Consider the following 18,648-nt stretch of genomic DNA (forward strand, 5'->3'; position numbering starts at 1 on the left):
GGGATTTGTAATGCTGCTGTCATACCTCCGCAAGAAGGATCTCTTTGTTTAGCTTGTTTCAAAGAATGCCACTTCCCCCCCTTGCATTTCCTTTTAATTTTTATCAGAGGTAAAAATAATCTGCAAGCTGTTTTAATGTACCTGCTTTAATCGATGCTGCTAACTTGCATTGCAATGATTTGCTGAGGAAGTGAAGCTTTCTCTGTCCTTGGGAGTCTTTAAATCAATCGGATTGCTTCTTAAAAGATGGTCCTTCAGTTCAGCTCTGGGTTAATGGGCTTGATAAGCAAATTGTTGGGTAAAGTTCTTTGGCTGCGTGTGATGTAAAGAATCAGATAATATGGTCATACTGGTTTCTTCTGGCCTTCGAACCTGTGAAGTAATAACTGGGGAGGCTGCCAAACCAAACCCAGGGTGAAGACTCATAATGAAGACTGTGTACTGAGAGACTGGTTTAAGTGTATAGTGTTACAGTGTATTCTTACTGCTAAAGAAAAATAAATACATTTCCTCTTTTTTTCTCAGTGTTTAGAAATGTGTGAAGTGTGTTTACCTCACAAACCTCTGAAGTAGGTCTTGTATATTGCATGTGGTTGAGTATTTCCAAAGGGCTGCACATGTATTATAAAACCAAGGATTGTATATTTGTCACTCAAAACAACCCCTTTGAATGAGTTACTTCATATCCTACTCTTCCTAAAGTAGGGAAGAGACTTTTTCTCCTTTTCCAGAAAGGTTTCTTTTAATGAGCTTGGTGGCTGTTTTGGGGTTTCCCATACCTGTCTCCATCACCCCAGTCTTGACCCCCGCATATGTGTGGACCATGGGCCAGTTATGCGTATATGTAAGCATGTGGGAATCTGTTGGACAGATAGTTCTCAAGGTTCTTTACAAATCTTTGGGTGTTTCAGGCTGCAGATGGATGCAGACATATGTAGCAAACATGCTATGCCCTATTATACTGTCATGAAGTTTAGTTCAGCTTAATTATTCCTTGAAGAGTCAGTTTGTTTCCCTTGCACATTGAAAATACTGCCAAAGTTGTCCATCTCGACAAGAGCAAACATAAGGGACTTGATAAGGCTTTTAATAGAACAGAAGGGAAAAATAATCTTACGTACGGGTTACCAAATAAAGACAGACATTAAATGCAAACATCTGTTAGTGCAAACAAAAGCCAGGAAATTCAGCTGGGAGGGGAGAGACCGAGTCTGGATTCATTCCGAAATTACATCGGAGTAGCTGAGAGGAGAATCTTGCCTGAAATTCCCACAGCATTTGTAATTTAGCTACAGTTCCTAGACTTGGACACTTGGGAGTTGATGGCAGGATGTTTTCACTGACATGCTCTTGGCTGAGGATTTCCCTTCCCAATGTTCCTTTCTCCTGCAACTCAAGTGCATTATTAACTCTGTAGGTTCTTGAGGAGACTTTTACCTGATGTGGTGGGGAAGGGGAAGGTAGAAGAAACCGTTTATTTCCAGCAGAACTGAGTCTCTATCCAAGCTCCTCAATAACTTGTGTGGAGAGTCTCAGTCTTGCTAGCAAGCCAGGTAAAGAGGAGGACTTGAGCTGCAGTCAGTTCTGTGTGGGCACAAGCTCAGCCCATACGCTAGGGCTTGTCTGCCACTGCTTCATCTAGCTGCATGTGGGTCAATGCATCTTGAGGGGCATTTGGGATGTCTGCATGGGATAACAATGATGGATCTTTGTCCTCTGCCCTGACTCCAAGCTGATCAGCCTGATACAGTCAGCATCTGCCAGTGCAGGCATGCCAGCACAGGCTGCTCCGTAGCTGTAGAGCTCAGTGGAAAGCTTGCTAACCAGACCTGAAGCAAGCGTGGTAAACAGAGCACACTGCCCTGCATCCTTAGCTGGCTGGGAATTAAGGAAGTTAAGAGTTTAAACACTTAAAAATAACATTAGTTTCTTTCACTCATAAGTCTTTTAAGCCCCAGACCATTTAGGAACAAAGGGGATAGTGACCCACGGCAGTCAGCTGTATATTAGCAACAGTCAAAGCTGCTTGAGATGCTTTGGCTCCATGATCTTGCTCTCAATAAGCACAGATAACAAGGAAGTCAGAATAGGGATTTTTGGAGCAAAAGAGTGTGAAATAGGATTAGGTGATTCACAGAGGATGCAGTGACACTCTGCAGCATATTTACTGGGGAGAGTGAAATCAATAGGACTACTCTGCTGCCAAACCGAGCATAAAAGTCTCTTGAAGAAAATCAATCTTCTTTACAGGCTCATTAATGTGAAGATCAATTCACATTAAACTGTAATTAAACAGAGAGGGCTAATGGGAGAAGGGTAAGTGATCTACTGTGCCACAGGCAAAATATATCATGTAAAATTTGAAAACTAAGTACATGGAGAATTGGAAAGCTGGGAGTGGCAGGGAACGTGCTCAGTCTGCTTGAACGGAGTGATGAGCTCAAACGTGGATTGGGGCAGCGTGGTCCTTGTTAGAGGAAAGAGCTCAAAACTGCTGCATCTGTACTGTTTATGGAGCATAGCTCAAGCCTGAGCTGGTTTCTACACGAGGTGTGAGCTCACTTCATGTTCCTGACGAGGCCAGAGTATGAACCTCTGTGTAGGCGGTGTTGATAGTTGGGAAGTTTGGTCTTAAATGAAGAATTGAGGTTGGAGCTAGTACAACAGTGTAGAGGTAGCCTTGGAGGCCATTTGTGGCCTGGGATCCTGCTGTGCTAATGCTGTACAAACAAAACAACTGCCTTGATCCCCAAGAGGCTTAGTCTGCAAGTCATCTTTGCTGAAGTTAAGAAAGGATGATCTAACAATTAGAAATAAGGAGAATACTCTGTTAATTCCATCTGGGTCACAGCAAGTGGTTTTGTACTCATAAGCACAAAATCCAGATGACTCAGATACAGCCGTGTGCGGGGTCCGGTTGAAGTCAGCAGGCTCTTCTTGTGTTCAGGATGTGTCTTGGGCAACTCAGACAGCTTCTCTGCCTCCCATGCTTTCATCATTACTTGCACAAGGAAAACTTTCTCTGGAGTGTGTTTATGCAGGTGTAGATCCATCAGTGGGAGCAGATGCACCCCCTGTCCCTGCTTGCATCAGTTCTTACATGCACTGTAGTATCTACAAGGGCCAATTGTCTGCTGTTTACTCGGGCAATTCCCTTCTGATGCTGGATTGAGAGTTGCTTTCTGAGGGGATTTGGTCCATGCTACAGGCTACGCTACTCAGCTTCTATTTTGAACGTGAATATATTGGTATGGAAAAGTGACTAGAAAGAATGCTGGCAGTCAGGCTCTTCAGTATGCATGCAATGTACAGGCATAAGATATTCTGAAACCCACCTCCTGTTTGTTTTGCTCAGAGTCCATAGTAAGGCTCTAGTGAGTAAAGTCTTGCTAGTTTTTGAGGCCAAAGACTGCAAGAGCGTTTCCCAGTGGAGGAAATTCTCATTAATCATGTGCTCCCTAGCAGCAGAAGAGATGCTGTTTTGACCTCTCTGTTGGAATGATTCTAATCATTTGCATGTCCTCTTCAAGCTTTCAGATACAATGTGAGTGCATGGAAATGGCAAAAGATCTGAGGCTATTCCAGGGAAATGAGTAATCCTTTCTTCTAGAAAAGCGAGAGCAGTAAAGCACGGAGCTATCAAACTCAATAGAAGAGCATCAGAAAACAATCTGGGCATGTACAGAGCAGTGTGGAAATTGGCCAGAGGAAAAAGATAGTGAAAGTTGGTGGCAGCTCATGGAATACCAATTACCCCTTGAGGCTATTTTATTATGTATTTACTAGTGAGGATAAGTTTTGTGAAGCCTTGGCATCTGCTTCTGCAAGTAGAGAATTGCTTTGAGCTGGGCTAGGTCTGCTCTGGATCTGTATGCTGCTTAGCAGGCCATGCTAGGTTTGTATTTGTTCTGGATGAAGGAGAGGACCACAAGGGGTCCTGTGGGATGGAGCACAAGATCAGGAGTTGCAGTACTGGAACGGTGTCTTTTTTGTGTCCTCCACGTATTCATTACACCCCAAGACAAAATAAACTCCTGTTTGGATAAGCTTGCTTCATCAGAAGAGCAGGTATTGCCCCAGGACAGATGGAACTCATGAATGTAAAGCATTTTCTGGTGTGTTTTCCAAGGGCAGGTGGTTTCATGTACAATGCACAAGTTGGTTTCCAAGTTCTGTCCCTCTTGCAGATCAAGCCTAGATTAGTTGTTAGGGTTATTTGCAACCATGATCTTTTGTTTAAGGTCAATACGGAAAATAGCCTCATATTTGAGCCTTAGAATAGCCCAAACTTGCTACTATTAATATCTGTGGTAGATTGACTGTCTCATTTAATGGCATATGGCAAATACAGCACATGTCTACAAAAGCAATTCCTTTGTTAGTCTTCACGGGCAGAGCAGATTTCAAACAGAAATAGCTTGCTGAGTTGAAAGTTTTATCAGCATATTGGAGTTTCCTGCCTGAAAACTGCTCGTAATGGCAATTTAGTTTGCTCAGGGGTGAGTAAAAGCAGAGTTGCAGCTGCAGTAAGGCAAGTTAAATAATCTCTGGGTAGAGTTCTCTATGCTTTTTTCTCTCTGAAAGCTTGGATTCGGTTTTGTAACGAAATAGCACAAAATCAAGAAGCTGTCAATATGTGTTACTGCGTCTGTGCTTTCCTTACTACTGAACTGCTCAGTCCTCATTATCGGTCCTCAGATTATCCTGTTAGTTAGACCTGTGGTGCTTGCTCAGAGCATCAAATAGATGCCCAGTGAGGAGTAAGAGTGGGGTAGGGGCAGAATTACGGTTTTTATTTAGAAATGTGGTGCCATAAAGCACTTATGAAAATATCTCTATTTTGTTTACCCTCAAGTGTCCTGGCAGGTTTGAGAACAGACAGTGTCTTTTAGTGCCTCTATATATAACAAGGCTAAAACTGTTTCAGCAGAGGTGTTAAAAAACACATCCTGCCCATGTGGTTCAAAGCCCAGTGAGTAAAACATCAGTTTTGCCATTCACCTTCTGCTCTGTAGGATGCTCAGCTCTTCCATCATTGCTTCCACTGGCACCAGCAGGAATAGTGTACAATTCAGAGTAAAGAAACACTAGTATAAACAAGCGTTTGCTAAAATGTGATCCTGCTGTGTCTAGGTTATGACCTTACTCTTCTGGAAACAGGGAGGTATGTGGGGGAAAACTCTGATTTCTGGTTAGGGTAGATGGTAGAGAGATCAATCATACCTTTAGATGAAGTGCTCACTTAAGAGGCCTCCCTCCTTTCCAAGTGTGTGCATAACTCTTGCTTGTTAACAGCAATTCCACGTGAATATTGATTGGGAATAAGTGGTTGGGTGAGTACATGTTCTGCCTGTCAAACCATTTAATGTTCAATTGCACATCAGGGAAAATAGCAACGGCAGCTGGAAAATGGAATAGGAGTGCAGGGGCATGCGAGTGAAAGGGCAACTGGTTTAGTGGTCAGACCTGAGCAGAGAAAAATAAGTTGGGGAGAGGGGAAGAACTGGTGGCAAAAGAAAGAATCTCTAAATGGCTCATTGGTTTAAGACTTAAACTATCTTCTCCTGTCTGGTCCATATACTGCAGATCTGCAGTATATGGGCTGCACGGGAGCAGTTGCTAAACAGAGGGGTGATGAGTGTAAACGACCAGGGGAAAGGCACTGGACTTTGTCTTCCTTCAGGTACCCTGCAAAAGGAAAACCTTTCGCTGTTCTTACTGAAGACTAGTTTTATTTTCCCCTCTGGTGTATGTTCTTGAGACAGTTGTCCTCTTTTTCAAAAGAAGAGGAACTGAAGCAGTAAATGGTCTTTTTAAAGATGCTTGAAGAACTTATTTGCTAAGTGGTGGTAAATGCTTGCCATTGAGTTTATAAGATCTGCTCTAAGGAAGTTTGAACAAGTAGTGTTTTACACCAGCCTGGCACAGCATAGTAAGAATTCTACTTCGGAGCTCCAGTTCTCTGTTCCCTGGGTCTTCTGACGCCTTGTTCTGCAGTTTCCTGAGGCCACCCTTCCTACTTGACACGTTTTATTAATAACAGGATACCCAGACTTGTGAAGAGCAGCTATTTTCTCTGCGAACTTGACCACTGCTTTTCCACTTCATTCTTGCAGGCTCAACAGCCTCAGCTGAGCAGTGAAGTCTGCCCAGAGGCTATCCCTGTTCTGGTGACCTTGCTGACAAGACAGATAAGCCCTTTCAACAAAGCACAAGTGCGTGTCATGTTGGAGCAGACTAACCAGCAGCCTATCTACATCTCTAAAGTGTTAACAGGAGTTTGACTGGCCAGTCAAAAATGTGTTTCTCAGACTGCTGCCTTCAAGAGGCAAGTCTCTTAGCAGCTTCTGCTGCAAGTTCCATGGGATTTCGAGACTTCGGTGGTCTGGAGAGTAGATGTACTCAAGCATGTTGTCCTTTATTTACCTGCCTTGCCACCACAGTTACAGAGCTCTTGTGTAAATCCACCTATCTTCATTGTACTCCTGTCAAAGGTGAGAAAAACCTGTGTCAGATCATGGCTTTCAGACGCAGTGTATCCTATCAAGGAGCCTGCTTGCAATTACAGCTTGCGTTAAAGTTGCAGCAACACGGGCAGAGTCATTACATTTGGTTTGCACTTAAATTGCTTCTCCGCTTGTGTATTTTCTCCTACTCACTCCTGTGGAGAGACAAAAGCAAAACAAAGCCACCCACAAAACACATGCACTCACTAGGCTGTGGTGGATCTTCTTTACTTTGATCATTTATTACACAAAGAGAAACTAAAATCAGCATCAGGATTTAAGGATAAAAGTGCCTACATGCTCTGTGATCCAGGGCTCTTTTGCCTTTCAAATGAAAGTGTTTATTAGAAGCACAAAATTTGCCTGCAATGAAAATGAAAAGCGGCTGCTGCTGTCTGTGCTGGGGAGTGGGACAGGATAGTTGCCCCAGCCCCTGCTCTGGGCCTCTTAAAATGAGCTGGATCTGATTCTTAATGTCTGTTCTTCCTCGTCACAAACCTGACTCATCTTTGAGGGCACTGATAAGGATGTTGGGGCACGAGGCAGCAGTCCTGACATGGAGTGACTCCTTGTGCTGAGTGCTGTGCAGTTGTGGGGCTGGGGAGAGCAGGAACTCGTCTGAGCAGCAAACTGGTGGGGGTGAATCAGGGCTCTTGGCTTCAAGGCCTGGCTTATGCATTTAATTTGTGATAAAAAATTGAGTTTGGCTGGCATGTGTCATCAGCAGAAGAAAGCCCTTGAGGTAAAAGTGCAAGAGGAAAAGCCAATGGCAGAGCAAGAGAATAACAGACCAAAGATGTAAGATGTAGAAACGCTGACCTGACTGTCATCTGCCAGCAACTGAATGACCCCTTTCAAATACTGATGCAACTTGGCCTTTTAAAGAGGCTCTGCTGAGCCCCACGACCCCATTCAGACAGCTGGCACAGAGCCATGTGGTTTCCTGCATTCTTGTGTGAAAACTGCCATTTACCTTATATGACTCTCTTCCATCTGTTCCCGTGGGACAGTTCTCTTCCTTCTTGGCAGAGCCCAGCACTCAGCAGGGCATCTCCTCTCCTTTGCAGCCTTTCTCCGTGCTTGCTCCAGACTGAGGTCAGGGAATGTGTGAAGATGGAGGGTGGCAAAAGCAGTGGTTTGGGCTGAGAAGTGGAAGAGAAGGGGTGTGAAAGACTAGCATGGCTCAGAGTATCCATAAACTGGCTGTTTCAAAACCAGCACTGATTGTACTCCATGACTTAGGGGTCCTTTCCCTCCCTTGTACCAGAGAACTGGCCAAACTGCATTATATGTTGGGCAGCCCTTGCTAGAGGTGCCTGCCCTGAGCACGGCAGGTGCCTCATCCCATTGAGGGATGCACACAGTGACCCTGAAGGTAATTGCTGAGATGTTCTGTGGTAGAGCCGCACACATGGTGATGAGGTTGTGTTCTGGTATTGAGTTCATAAAAGTTCAGGGAAGCTCCTTAAAGAGGGCACGTGACAGACAATGGAAGATGCTTTGCACGGGCTTTCTAATGCATCTGTGCCCTTTGTGAATACGTCATTTAAAAAGCCTCTGCGGGGTACAATCTTAAAACATCCTGTGTAACCAGAACAGAGCAGAAACTCTGGTCCTCTTGGAACCACCCTGTTGCTGATGGGGGGAGCTGTGCCCATAACAGAGACTGTCTTGTCTTCAGAAATCTTAATTTGCTTTGATGTCATAACAGGTTGTGTAATTTTCTGATAAGGCAGCCTCTGTTTTAAAGATGACTAACTTCTCCTCCTGCCTGTCCTGCATGTTTCGCTCTGTTAATGGAATTGAATGCTGAAGGCTTAGGAGGTTTTGTATTGCAAAAAAATATCCAAAATCATATGGTGGCAAGTCAGCAAAGTCTGGTGAGAGTAAATGCAGATCAAAGTGAGGGAGAGAGCTTTTAAAAACTACATCACGTACCTCAGTGCGTCTAACACACAGCATAAGGTCATCTAACATGTCAGGAAGTTTCCTGCTAGTGCAGAAATACCCTAAGAGAATATGTATCTCACTGGATGTGGCATTTCTGGTTACATCAGAAGAAAGGCTTTCCTTCATGCAGTTCATACTGAACTCAACAAAAGGCCTTAGTTCATCAAATCCAAGCTCTTGCTTATGTCCAGCTGCTATGAAAGTCAGTTTCTAAGAAGTATGCATGATCTTTGCCTAACTCTTATCCATGTGGCTGCCTTATGAAAGAGCTCTGAGAGTGTGCCTGGCAGGAGAACATCTGCCTGTGATTAGGTACCCAGGGCACAAAGATGCTCTGAGGCCACACTTGGACTGCACCAGGGTCAATGGTTGCAGTCCATTGGTGTGAGAGGCAGATGAGTTTAGTCCTGTGGGTGGCCATAGAGCAGCCTTTAATAGATAGGGAAAACACAGCCCTTGAGTCACGCTGGTCTCACATGAATAGTCCTGTTGACTGCAGTAGAACTATTTGTATGAATAATAGTTTGCTTGTGGGAATAAGGAGCTCATAACATAGCCCTTTGCAGTGTCATGGACTTGACTTGCAGGTGGCTGCTGCTCCCGGGTCCAAAGGGATGAATTAGCAATTCTTATCTCCCACATTGCTTTCTGACTCTAAACATCAGTGACCTGGAACAGGAGATGTAGTTACTTCACTATGAAAGGTTGCTTTCAAAAAGGAAGAAAGAAAACTTGGTTTTGAAGCTCCTGTCTGTCTCAGCTTGCATATATAGCTGTGGGTAGTTTGCTTCATGCTTATCCATCCTAAACTAACAACAGAGGGTGAGAACATGACCTGATGAAAGCCCCCTTGAAATAGATCTGTTTTGAAGCTGATGTACAGCAAATGGAGAAATGTCTGTAGACTTTCTACCATCTAGTGTGTGATAGTTGGAACAGTTCCATCAGCTTCTTCTTGCTTTTTGCTTAGATATGATGGCTTCAAGTGAAAAACAGTGTAAAATGGCCATGGATTTTGTTCTCTGCATCTTAGGCCTTTTCTGAAGGGGTGCTAGGGAGAGGGAAGTTCCTGACACGCAGCCTAAGACAGAGCATGTAAACCATTAAGAAAACGTGAGGATGCCTGTAAAAATCATGCAATGTTGGGGTTTCTTGGTGGTATGTGGGTGGGTTTTGTTGTTTTTTTTTGTGGCTGACCCTAAACTACAGTGCCTGTCACTGCTCTGCTCTTGTGCATGCAGCCTGCACCTGAACAAACAGAGCTTTATCTGTGGCAGCCTGGGAATCCACCAGGACTCCTTGGGGGGAAAGAGTGATTCAGAGCATCTGAGAGAAGCGTGGGCTGCTTTCATGCATCCTTGCTTCCTGCCCAAGTGATAACCCATGCAGCCTTACTTTGCAAGGGCAGTGGGGCTGCTCCCATAAGCAGATACATGTTGTGTTGGACAAAAAAAGTACCGTCTTGTAATGGCATGAAATCTTGAGCCTCACGGATTATCCTGGCAAGGCTGACATGACAATGCCAAGTGTCAGGCAGCTAGGGAGCCTTTCCCAGAGCAGTTGGGAAGTGTGAGAGCTTATGGATTCTGGGCACTTCAGCCCTTCAGGGAAGGTCTCATGCAGAGTAGCAGAGGATGGTGTGCCATGGATTTCCAGGATGTCGTCTGCATGTTTACTTCATCTGCTGCTGCAGCCGTCTGCTTCACTATTCCAAGGCAGCTCTTTCACAAGTTGTAGTACAGAAGAGGAACTTTTCTGGAATAAAAATCTTTTTTTCTGCAAGTAAAATATTAAAGTAATAGAAGAAGTTCTGTATTGATAAACTGTACGATCTTTGAGTCAAAGCTGATGTCCAGGTCCTAATGTCATTCTCATCTTGGCTTTTTTCTTACATTAATAAGAGTGACTTGGGACAGATCTTCAGTTATTGACTGTAATAAGGTGACCAGAACACACAAACATTTCTGTTGCTGCTATTGTAAAAACAAACACATCTGCCACATTGTCAGCTCCTCGTCATCCTTGTCAGGAAGATTGCTCAGGTGCTGTGTTCTATTCAAGAATAGAACAGTCTTTTATCATTTGTTTGTGTGTGTGTAGTGAGTGATGGGCTAAAATCAGCTAGTAGATCATTTAAGGTGAGAGTTCAGGAACCCGTGCCTTGAATCTTCTTTAGCATTTCTAGGAGGATCAGTATTAGATCCCATCTTTTCTGTACTGAGAAGGTGAAGGAGGAGTAGGGCAGGTAATTCCAGGCATGGCTTAGTCACACTGTATGTGATCCATCTCCTGTTACAGTGCCTTTGATCTCCCTCCCTTTGCATAGCCTGCATCTGACACCAAACCTTACCTCTCCTTCAGCAGCAAACCCCATAACTCTTTCTGGCTCCAGCATTTAGTTTCTCTGATACTTTCCCCGTATGGAAATATTAACCAAAGCCTGAACTTTTTAATCTCACTGTTTCTAGTCTTGTGATCTCCTTTGTATGCTAATGCTGAAAATGTGCTGGCATATGAATAGAACCCTACCCGAGGTGCGAACCTCTCTTTTGAAGCTTGATTTTATTCCTGATGCCTCTAACAGGTGTTGGTTTAATAGGTTTGCTGCATTACGGCTTGCCTCTTTCTTTCTTGTGTGAGCCCAGCCAGATCCGTAAGCTGACACGACATGAAGGCCAGGCATGTGACTTCTCCCTGCCTTTACCCTCACTTCACACCAAACACTTGCGCTGCAGACACCCGGCAGTCAAGGCAGCTTTAATTCAAGCTTTGTCTAAACCAGGAGGTTTTGTGCTGATTGTATTTGAATCAGCCCAGCCAAAGCCCCCTCGCGCATTCCCATCCGAGGGTCTGCTTGCTTTGATTTTCCACTGTCAGCTTTCTGAGGGGCTGCTGAAAGGAAGTGAATGTGGCTTGGACAGCAAGAGGAGAAGTGTATTTGTGCTGCTCTCTGCAGAGATTTCACACGAGGAGTTTGAAGCCACGGTCTGCATTACACTGATCAGTGCTCTCCAAAGGACAGGCTTGCTGCGAAGAGGAAGGTGAATTCTTCTCCGATTAGGTCTAGTGGAAAATGTTTCACAGCCTGTTTATCAAACAAATATTCACAAAGACTCTTCGAGTGGGGAAACCCACGGGGATTAAAGTGTAACTTTACCTCTAAAATACGAGATTCCTGGAAATGCTGCAAGCTTTTGACTTTGTGCCACCTGTTGTTTTCCTGCCATCCTGTTCGGCTCCCTCCTGACTCAGAGCAAACCCAAACATGCTTTGGCTTCACTGGAACATTCTGCTTGTTTTTCTGTCTCATGGCAGAGCTTCCTGATGTGGTCCTCGTGGAGCTGGTTGAGGTTAATCCCAATCTCCTGTAATCCTGAGGGGTCTGTTCAAGAGCAGTGCTGAGAGGCTGTGCTACCTGGGGGTGTTGAACCCTGGTGCAGGAGGGTTAAGCAGTGGTGGCTGGAGGGCAGGGAGCTTCCTTCAGCTCTTCTCTCTCCTTCTGTAGTTAGTGCCGACATGAAGGTCAAGCAGTTCCTCAACAAGTGCCATACATACGCGCCTCAGAGTATGACAGTAATCCATTGCTGACTTTGAGCTATCTTGGTTTGTCCCTAAGATGTTACAGTATGAGGTGGCTCTGGGAATGAGGTTGGGTTTGCACCGTGGAGTTCAGCTTTCATAGCCAGATCCTTCCATATTCATGAGCAAACCCAAATGGACTGCGATGGGCTCCTTGGTTGCTGTGATTTCTTTGTCACTTGAACTGTTTTCACTCCAAATTCTTAGTCCTCGGTGAAGGCAGTCCTGCATCTTCCTAATCCTGTAGTGCATTCCCATATACAGTTGGTAAACTAGAGGTAGAGAGGGGTTAAGAAGCTTGCCCAAGGCAGATGAGTCAGTGCCAGAGCTGGGAATAGAAACCAAGAGACTTGGCTCCTGCTCCAGGCTCTAATTGCACAATCTTGCATTGAAGCCCTGTCATCATATACTCTTGAGGTAACACTGGTTGAAGTGAGATGGGGGAAGCTGTTTCCAGGCTGTGACACCTAAGGAGAGGGGAGAGGAGGAGACACCTGGAGCCAGATTGGTTGTGGAAGCACCAATAATTGGTGCTTTAAAGCCTGGTCTCAGCAATTGGTCCTAAAATCTGATCTGCCAGCTTTGAAGCCAACAAAGTGTAAACTAAGGAGCTGTTTGGGAAAAATCCAGCCCTTTTCCAGTCACTGCTAAAGGGGAGAGGCAAAGGCAGAACATCACTGGTCTTTTCTGTAAAACACCCTTGCAGTGAGACTGGGCACAAAGGCAGGCGAGCTGGAAAGTTCCAAGTGATAACAGGAAAGGTTAAATCCCATTTCAGCTGTTACTGCAAAGAACGAAAAAGAAAATGTAATCAAGCTAGTAAAAGGTTTGGATGATGTTGCATTCATATCACATGCTGTGTATAGGAAAAGTCAGCCTGGCTGGTTTTGTTTGAAGTGCAGTGCTTGAGAGGGTGCAGTGCTTTGCAGCGAACTGTCTGACATTCCCCAGCTGGGACTGGCTGGGGATGGTGTTTGGAGCTGAGAGTTCCATTTGGAGTCGGCCCATGTTTGAAGGAGACAGAGGGAGAGAAAGGAGCCTGTTTCTTTCCTGTGTGAAACAATGCATCCATCTAATCTGCCAGCTGTAGCATGTGGAAATCAAGGCAAATGGACAGAAATCACCTGGAAACTGTGAATATAGCTCAAACAAGAGTTCTTTCTTGTCCTTTCTTCTGGGACAGCAGGGAGATCTGGCAGATTGGATATGCATTGACCAACTAAAGCACAGAAATATTAATACTCTAAAAAATAACATTGGCCTCTGAAGAGTGCTTCGTGTCCAAATGCACTCTATGCTCTCAGTCCCCTTGCACAGGCATTGTCAGGTAATCTACAGAGTCTCCACATTCATGTGTAAAAACCTTCATTTCCTTCTAATTTACAGCCAGATTCATCTCGGCCCTCCCGGCCTAGATGAGATCAGAGCTTAACTCGCAGCCCCTGCTTCAGGAGAGCTCCAGAAAACATGCTTGGGGTTTGTTTTCACTTATGTCTGTGGAGCTATTTTCCCGAATCAGAGTCACACATACACAGGTTTAATTCTTTTGGGAAGGGAAGAGATTAAAACTTTTGAACTTGCTGATGCTACTGATCAAGTTCATTGCAAAAGAAACTAGTCCTTGGGGAAAGGAAATCCCCCTCGTCCGTGTGCTGAGTTTATGGAGGTCACAAAATTCTGGGTGAATTTCCCTGTATTTTACTCTTACTTGTACGAGTAAAATTAAAGTAAGAGTTGAATTCAAGTAAGAGTGAAGTAAGAGTTAAATTCACTGGTCCTCAGTCCTATTATGTGCATGGATGTGAAAATTGAGTTTTCATTCCTAGCTGTAAATGAATATTGGTCATTTGGATAGTAGTCATATCGTTGCCTTTTATGCAGTTAGTGGCTGTAGAGACCTGTTTGCCTGTAACCCGTGGAATAACGAGTTTGGGGATGTGAGTTACGACTTCCCCTTAATTTGGTACCTTTTGCATCGTATTAGCAGCATATTGCTATAGTGGTATAAAATTTGTCCTTTTATGAGCCTATGATGAATTAATGAAGTAGCATTTAAACTCTTTAATCAAAGCAGTGTTTCTGTGAATGCTTTGCCCGTATAAGTGAGGATGATGTGCTGGCTGTTTAAAGGGTGAGTCTCCAGAAAGCAAATTGTTCTGGGGATGCAGTTTTTACCCTTTTGCTATTACAGATGCCAGCAAATGTGGTGAAACAATCTGGTTTTAATTACAGGGAGGGTAAAGGAGCAGATCCCAGTGTGGGGAGCAGGTCCCTTGCCATGTGCTGTTGGTATTTTGAGGGGAGGGGTTTTCTTCTCAAGAGACTTGTCTGAACCTCTGGGAGAGCTTGAAGTGGGAGTGAGACTGCAGAAGACAGCAGCTTCAGTGCCTGGAAGGCTGTGGTCAGCTCATCCATCAGTTTCAGAGAGCTGTGTTGTGAGAGTTGGGTTGTCCCGGTTTGCATTCAAGAGTGCTCTCACTGGCTGCTGTCTTCTCCTCTGTCTTCTCAGTAGGTAGCCAGACGGATTAAGGCACAGTTCTTGTCTGAGCTCTCTCTGCTATCTGTTATTATTCAGCAAGTTCTCAAGTGTCTGGTGAGCATCCCTGTTTGGAGTGCCTCACTCACAGCCTTGCCAGTAATACCAATGGCTGGTCTAGATTCACACCAGGCATGTGCTCTGCTACTTGTGACTAATGCACAATGTATTTTTCTAATTGATTACTGTTCTCTTGGCTGATTCAGGCCAGAAAGGAGTCCAAGGAAAGGACTCAGGGTTTTCTTACTTAGACCTTGTTGAGTACAGATAGGGTCTAAGAGGTACTTGACTGTTTGATGGCTGTGGAAACCCTGAGGGCAGCTTGTGGTGCCTTCTCTAAAGGAAACCATTGGGTTGAATCCTTCAAGCTGTGGCTGGTAAAACAGTAAACACAGGCGATTGTTAGAGGGTCTGAGCTTGGTGCTTGGGCACAGCATTGGCACTGTGGAGTTTTCCTATGGTAACAAAGCTAGCAAAAGATGAGGAATTATTTGCAAGCCCTCTTACAGTGTTCCTGTGCATTACAACCCCTTGTAATATAGTCTAAAGCTGTGAGCTTTTGGAAAGATCCATAGGAAGTGAGGAAACAATATTTTGTAACTTGCTGAGATCATACTTACTCACCTGTTTCCCGCTTGGAAAATTCCATTCTCTTTGTATAGCATTGGCAGGCTGCTTAAACCATTGAGGAGCACCCCTTGCCTGCGGGTTTATAATCCAGCCCTGCGTATAACAAATCTGTTCTGAAAGAGCAGTTTTGTGGGATTCTGATATTAAAACTGATGGAGTCAATAGTTCTGTAGAAGAAAAAGGTCTTGTGCTATAACAGAAGCGTCTGGAGGCTTGCAAATATCTGTGAGGATCAGCACGGGGATGAAGGAAGATCCCTCTGGTGTGGGTTTCTCCTTGGACAGCTATTGAAGAAGCACCATAACTCTGAGTGTAGGGACTGAGAGGCTGGCCTCTGGGCCTGCTGCAACCTCGGGTATTCTTTCTGTTCCTCTAAGAGAACTAACTTGTCTCTGTTTCTCCTCCGCTCTGTTTCAGGCATCACAACAGGATCCGCAGCATTGAAGCAAGTCAGCTGAAGCCCTACGTTTCCCTGGAAACGTTGGACCTGAGTTTCAATGACATCACAGAAATCCGAAACGGCTGCTTTCCACAGGGACTTCACATAAAGGAGCTGTGAGTTTTTCTTGTTGGGAACAGCTTTTGTTGAGTTACCTCAGCAGAGGAAAGGGCCTCAAACCTTTAAAAAGAGACGGAATGAACACACAAAGTACGGGGTTGTTCCTCAGGTTTCTAAGTGCAAAGGACAGCTAGAAGGCAGCACTTTGTCCCTACTGTCAGGTTGGTTTTTGAGCTCTGTCTTTTTGGTTTCTGATGGATCTGTAAAGAATACAGGTTATTATTCATTATGTTGCATGGCACTGGTGCAACACAGAAAAGGTATCCTGCATCCTTCAGGTGTGGTTGTCTTCACACCTACAAACCAGAAGAGCTGTTTGCAGCAGGCCTGTAATGTCTCTGTCCCAATGGCAAGTGTATATGCTGTTTCTCAGATCAGATGCTCTGGAGGATCCAAGGGGAGGAGGGAAGGGGGAATGAGTATTTCATCATCAAAGTGACTACTGAATGTTAAAACCAGAAATCGCTCATTGGTTGGTTGAGGAAAACTGGGGGTTAAGCAGAGTAACACCTTCCTTATTCAGGGAAACATAAAATAATCTGGTTTAGGTACCTTTGAAGAGGTGCAGACAGATAATCTGCTTGCATTAAAGTTTGCACCTAAATTTCTGCCCCTGGTTGTAAGAGGATACAGAGAATGGTGTTGTGACTGATGCTTTCCTGTTGTCCTGTAAAAGCAGCCTCTGTGGCTAAGGCTAAGTAAGAAAGAGCCCTGGGGCAGATGCGGTGGAGAAAATGCGGAATGAATAGAGCCATCCTGCACTGGAATATTCTCCAGTTTCTGGCTTCCACTCCGGATTGCCTTGCTGAAATAAGAGGATATCAAGGAGCTCTTGGGAAGTGCATAGCACTTCTCTGACACATGGGAAGGGCACTGTGCTCTTTGTGCAGCCAGAAATCCAAGTGATCCAGAGCTGTCTCTGTGATTTCACCAGCCTGTCTGGAGACCAGTGAAATGCTGATAAAAGATTTCTGACTGAACTGTTCATTTTTCTGCTGTGATTTATTGCAGGTACCTGGGGAGCAACAGAATCAGCACCCTGGAGCCTGGTGCTTTTGATAGTCTGTCACGGTCCCTGCTAACACTTCGTCTGAGTAAAAACAGGATCACTCAGCTTCCTGTCAAGGCATTCAGGCTACCCAGGCTAATACAACTGTGAGTAGAAATGCCCACTGTAATTAAGCTCAGACACACTTTATGGAGAGAAAATATCCCTGAGGATATACACAGCAAATGTCACCCTTCCTCACCTGCTATCTATAAAACTTAGAATACACTATGCAGTAGTCCTCTGCCAGCACCTAGTGCAACACGTTAGGAGAGGGTCCTTTTTGTCTTGTAAATATTGCCTTTTCAGGCTGTTCTGATCTGTTATGAAGGGAGGTGTGCTGCAGCAGACATCAGCATCTTGTGCACTTAACAGTGCAAGACAAACCCATTCCCTTGAAAGCTGCTGGTGTCTGTGGCACAAGAGAGGTTTGGAAGATGTTTGTATTGCAAGTGACAGAGCTCAGCTACTGTGTTAGTTTAAGACCACACATATCTTTATGTGGTGGTAAAAAATCAGTGATGGAGGGTTGTTAAACTGTGATATATTTGGGCAGAGAAAATAGCACTTTAGATGAGTTAACACACGCATTGTTGTTGGTCCATATGGCCTGTGGTCCATATGGCAGGAGCTGCGTGGGGATGCATAGACATCTGCAGCTATAAATATGCTTTATGTGTAAAATAGCACTAACGGGTTTAACTTTCCCCTTCTGCTCCTGGTGGAGAAACAGGCCCAGCCTGAGGCATGTTGCAGTTTATCCTTCAGATTTGATAGGGAACAGGTCAACCTCTCTCTGTTAACAAAGTCCACAAAAGCTGCTGGAACTCACGCCTCTAAATGGCAACCTCTTGATTGAAAGACAAATCCTTAAGTCAAGGCATGCCTAAGGAATGAGTGTGCATTTATGCTTGCATATATGTAAGATTTATAGCTAGTTTGGGACTGCACAGTGTGACGCAGTAGCAAATGCATCTTAAAGTCTGTTGCCTCTCAGTTAGAAGTTACTGTCCATTGACTGAGAGCTTGTAACCCTCTGCATCCTGTGCAAAATGAGAGTCAACTCAATCTGTTTAGGATCATAGTTTTCACTGAAAGTTGGAGTAATTGGCATTCTTAAAGACAGCCTCACAGCTTGTTGTTTAACCCTAAAACATGAATGAAATGCAAGCTATACAGACTTGGTGTGTTGTAGAATTCACGTTTCCTGGCAAAGCATATTTTGCTATAGCCTAGGAAGTGCAGTAAGGCAAGAGTCTTTAGGCCTGTAAGATTTTAATCGCTTGACTTTAATTACACTTGAGTGCAAGTTCAACATTGTTTGTTTAGGCAGTTACGAAGCAAGCTTAAAGTTTCTACAGCTTCCTCATCTTTTCCAATACAAGTTCTGATGTTGTAACCTCCACTGTTTTCTTCCACATAAACACTGAAGAGGGAACCACCCTTAGGTTAATCTTGTATGTGCAGAAAGGTATCTGGTTTAAAAGCTCTGTCTTCGGCTTTTAGTGCATTGTGTTAAGTTTTCCTCTGAATTTAGGGAACTGGTCTGTCTGGGTCTAGCAGTCCATAGGATTCTTTGATATAGTTGGTAGAGGTGTTGTGAAGATGTTCACAGTGCTATTCAGGCAAAAGGTATTCCCAAAATTTAGGACCCCATCCTCACCCAGGGAGGAAAGAAATGAAATTTAATGAACCAAATTGGAGGTCTTTGTATATACAAAATACTGAGGCTGCCTTATTATTGGAAACGACTTGTTTCACTCTTTATTAGTGTCTTATAATAGGAAGAACATGAAATCTTTCAGGGGAACTGAAAGCTTTCCTTTCAAACTTAGCCATA

The 18,648-nt window shown here is 44.3% G+C and overlaps 1 protein-coding gene across 5 annotated transcripts in view; it reads left to right on the top strand.

The window, feature by feature from the left end:
• LRIG1 (leucine rich repeats and immunoglobulin like domains 1) overlaps window positions 1-18,648 on the top strand; it is a 90,988-nt gene that overhangs the window by 43,142 nt on the left and 29,198 nt on the right. For all 5 annotated transcript variants that reach the window (XR_009743818.1, XM_061455808.1, XM_061455809.1 and 2 more), the window contains exons 4-5: window positions 15,619-15,756; window positions 16,772-16,915. Coding sequence is in view for 4 of the 5 variants with exons in the window: in XM_061455808.1 (XP_061311792.1) it covers window positions 15,619-15,756; window positions 16,772-16,915 (282 nt within the window). In the remaining variant the exon portion in view is untranslated. The remainder of the gene's footprint in view (window positions 1-15,618; window positions 15,757-16,771; window positions 16,916-18,648) is intronic.

Source organism: Pezoporus flaviventris, unplaced genomic scaffold, assembly GCF_033815535.1.
Source record: "Pezoporus flaviventris isolate CSIRO_AGI_PZ_B2104156 unplaced genomic scaffold, CSIRO_AGI_Pfla_v1 ptg000021l, whole genome shotgun sequence".
Classification (NCBI taxonomy): Eukaryota; Metazoa; Chordata; class Aves; order Psittaciformes; family Psittacidae; genus Pezoporus; species Pezoporus flaviventris.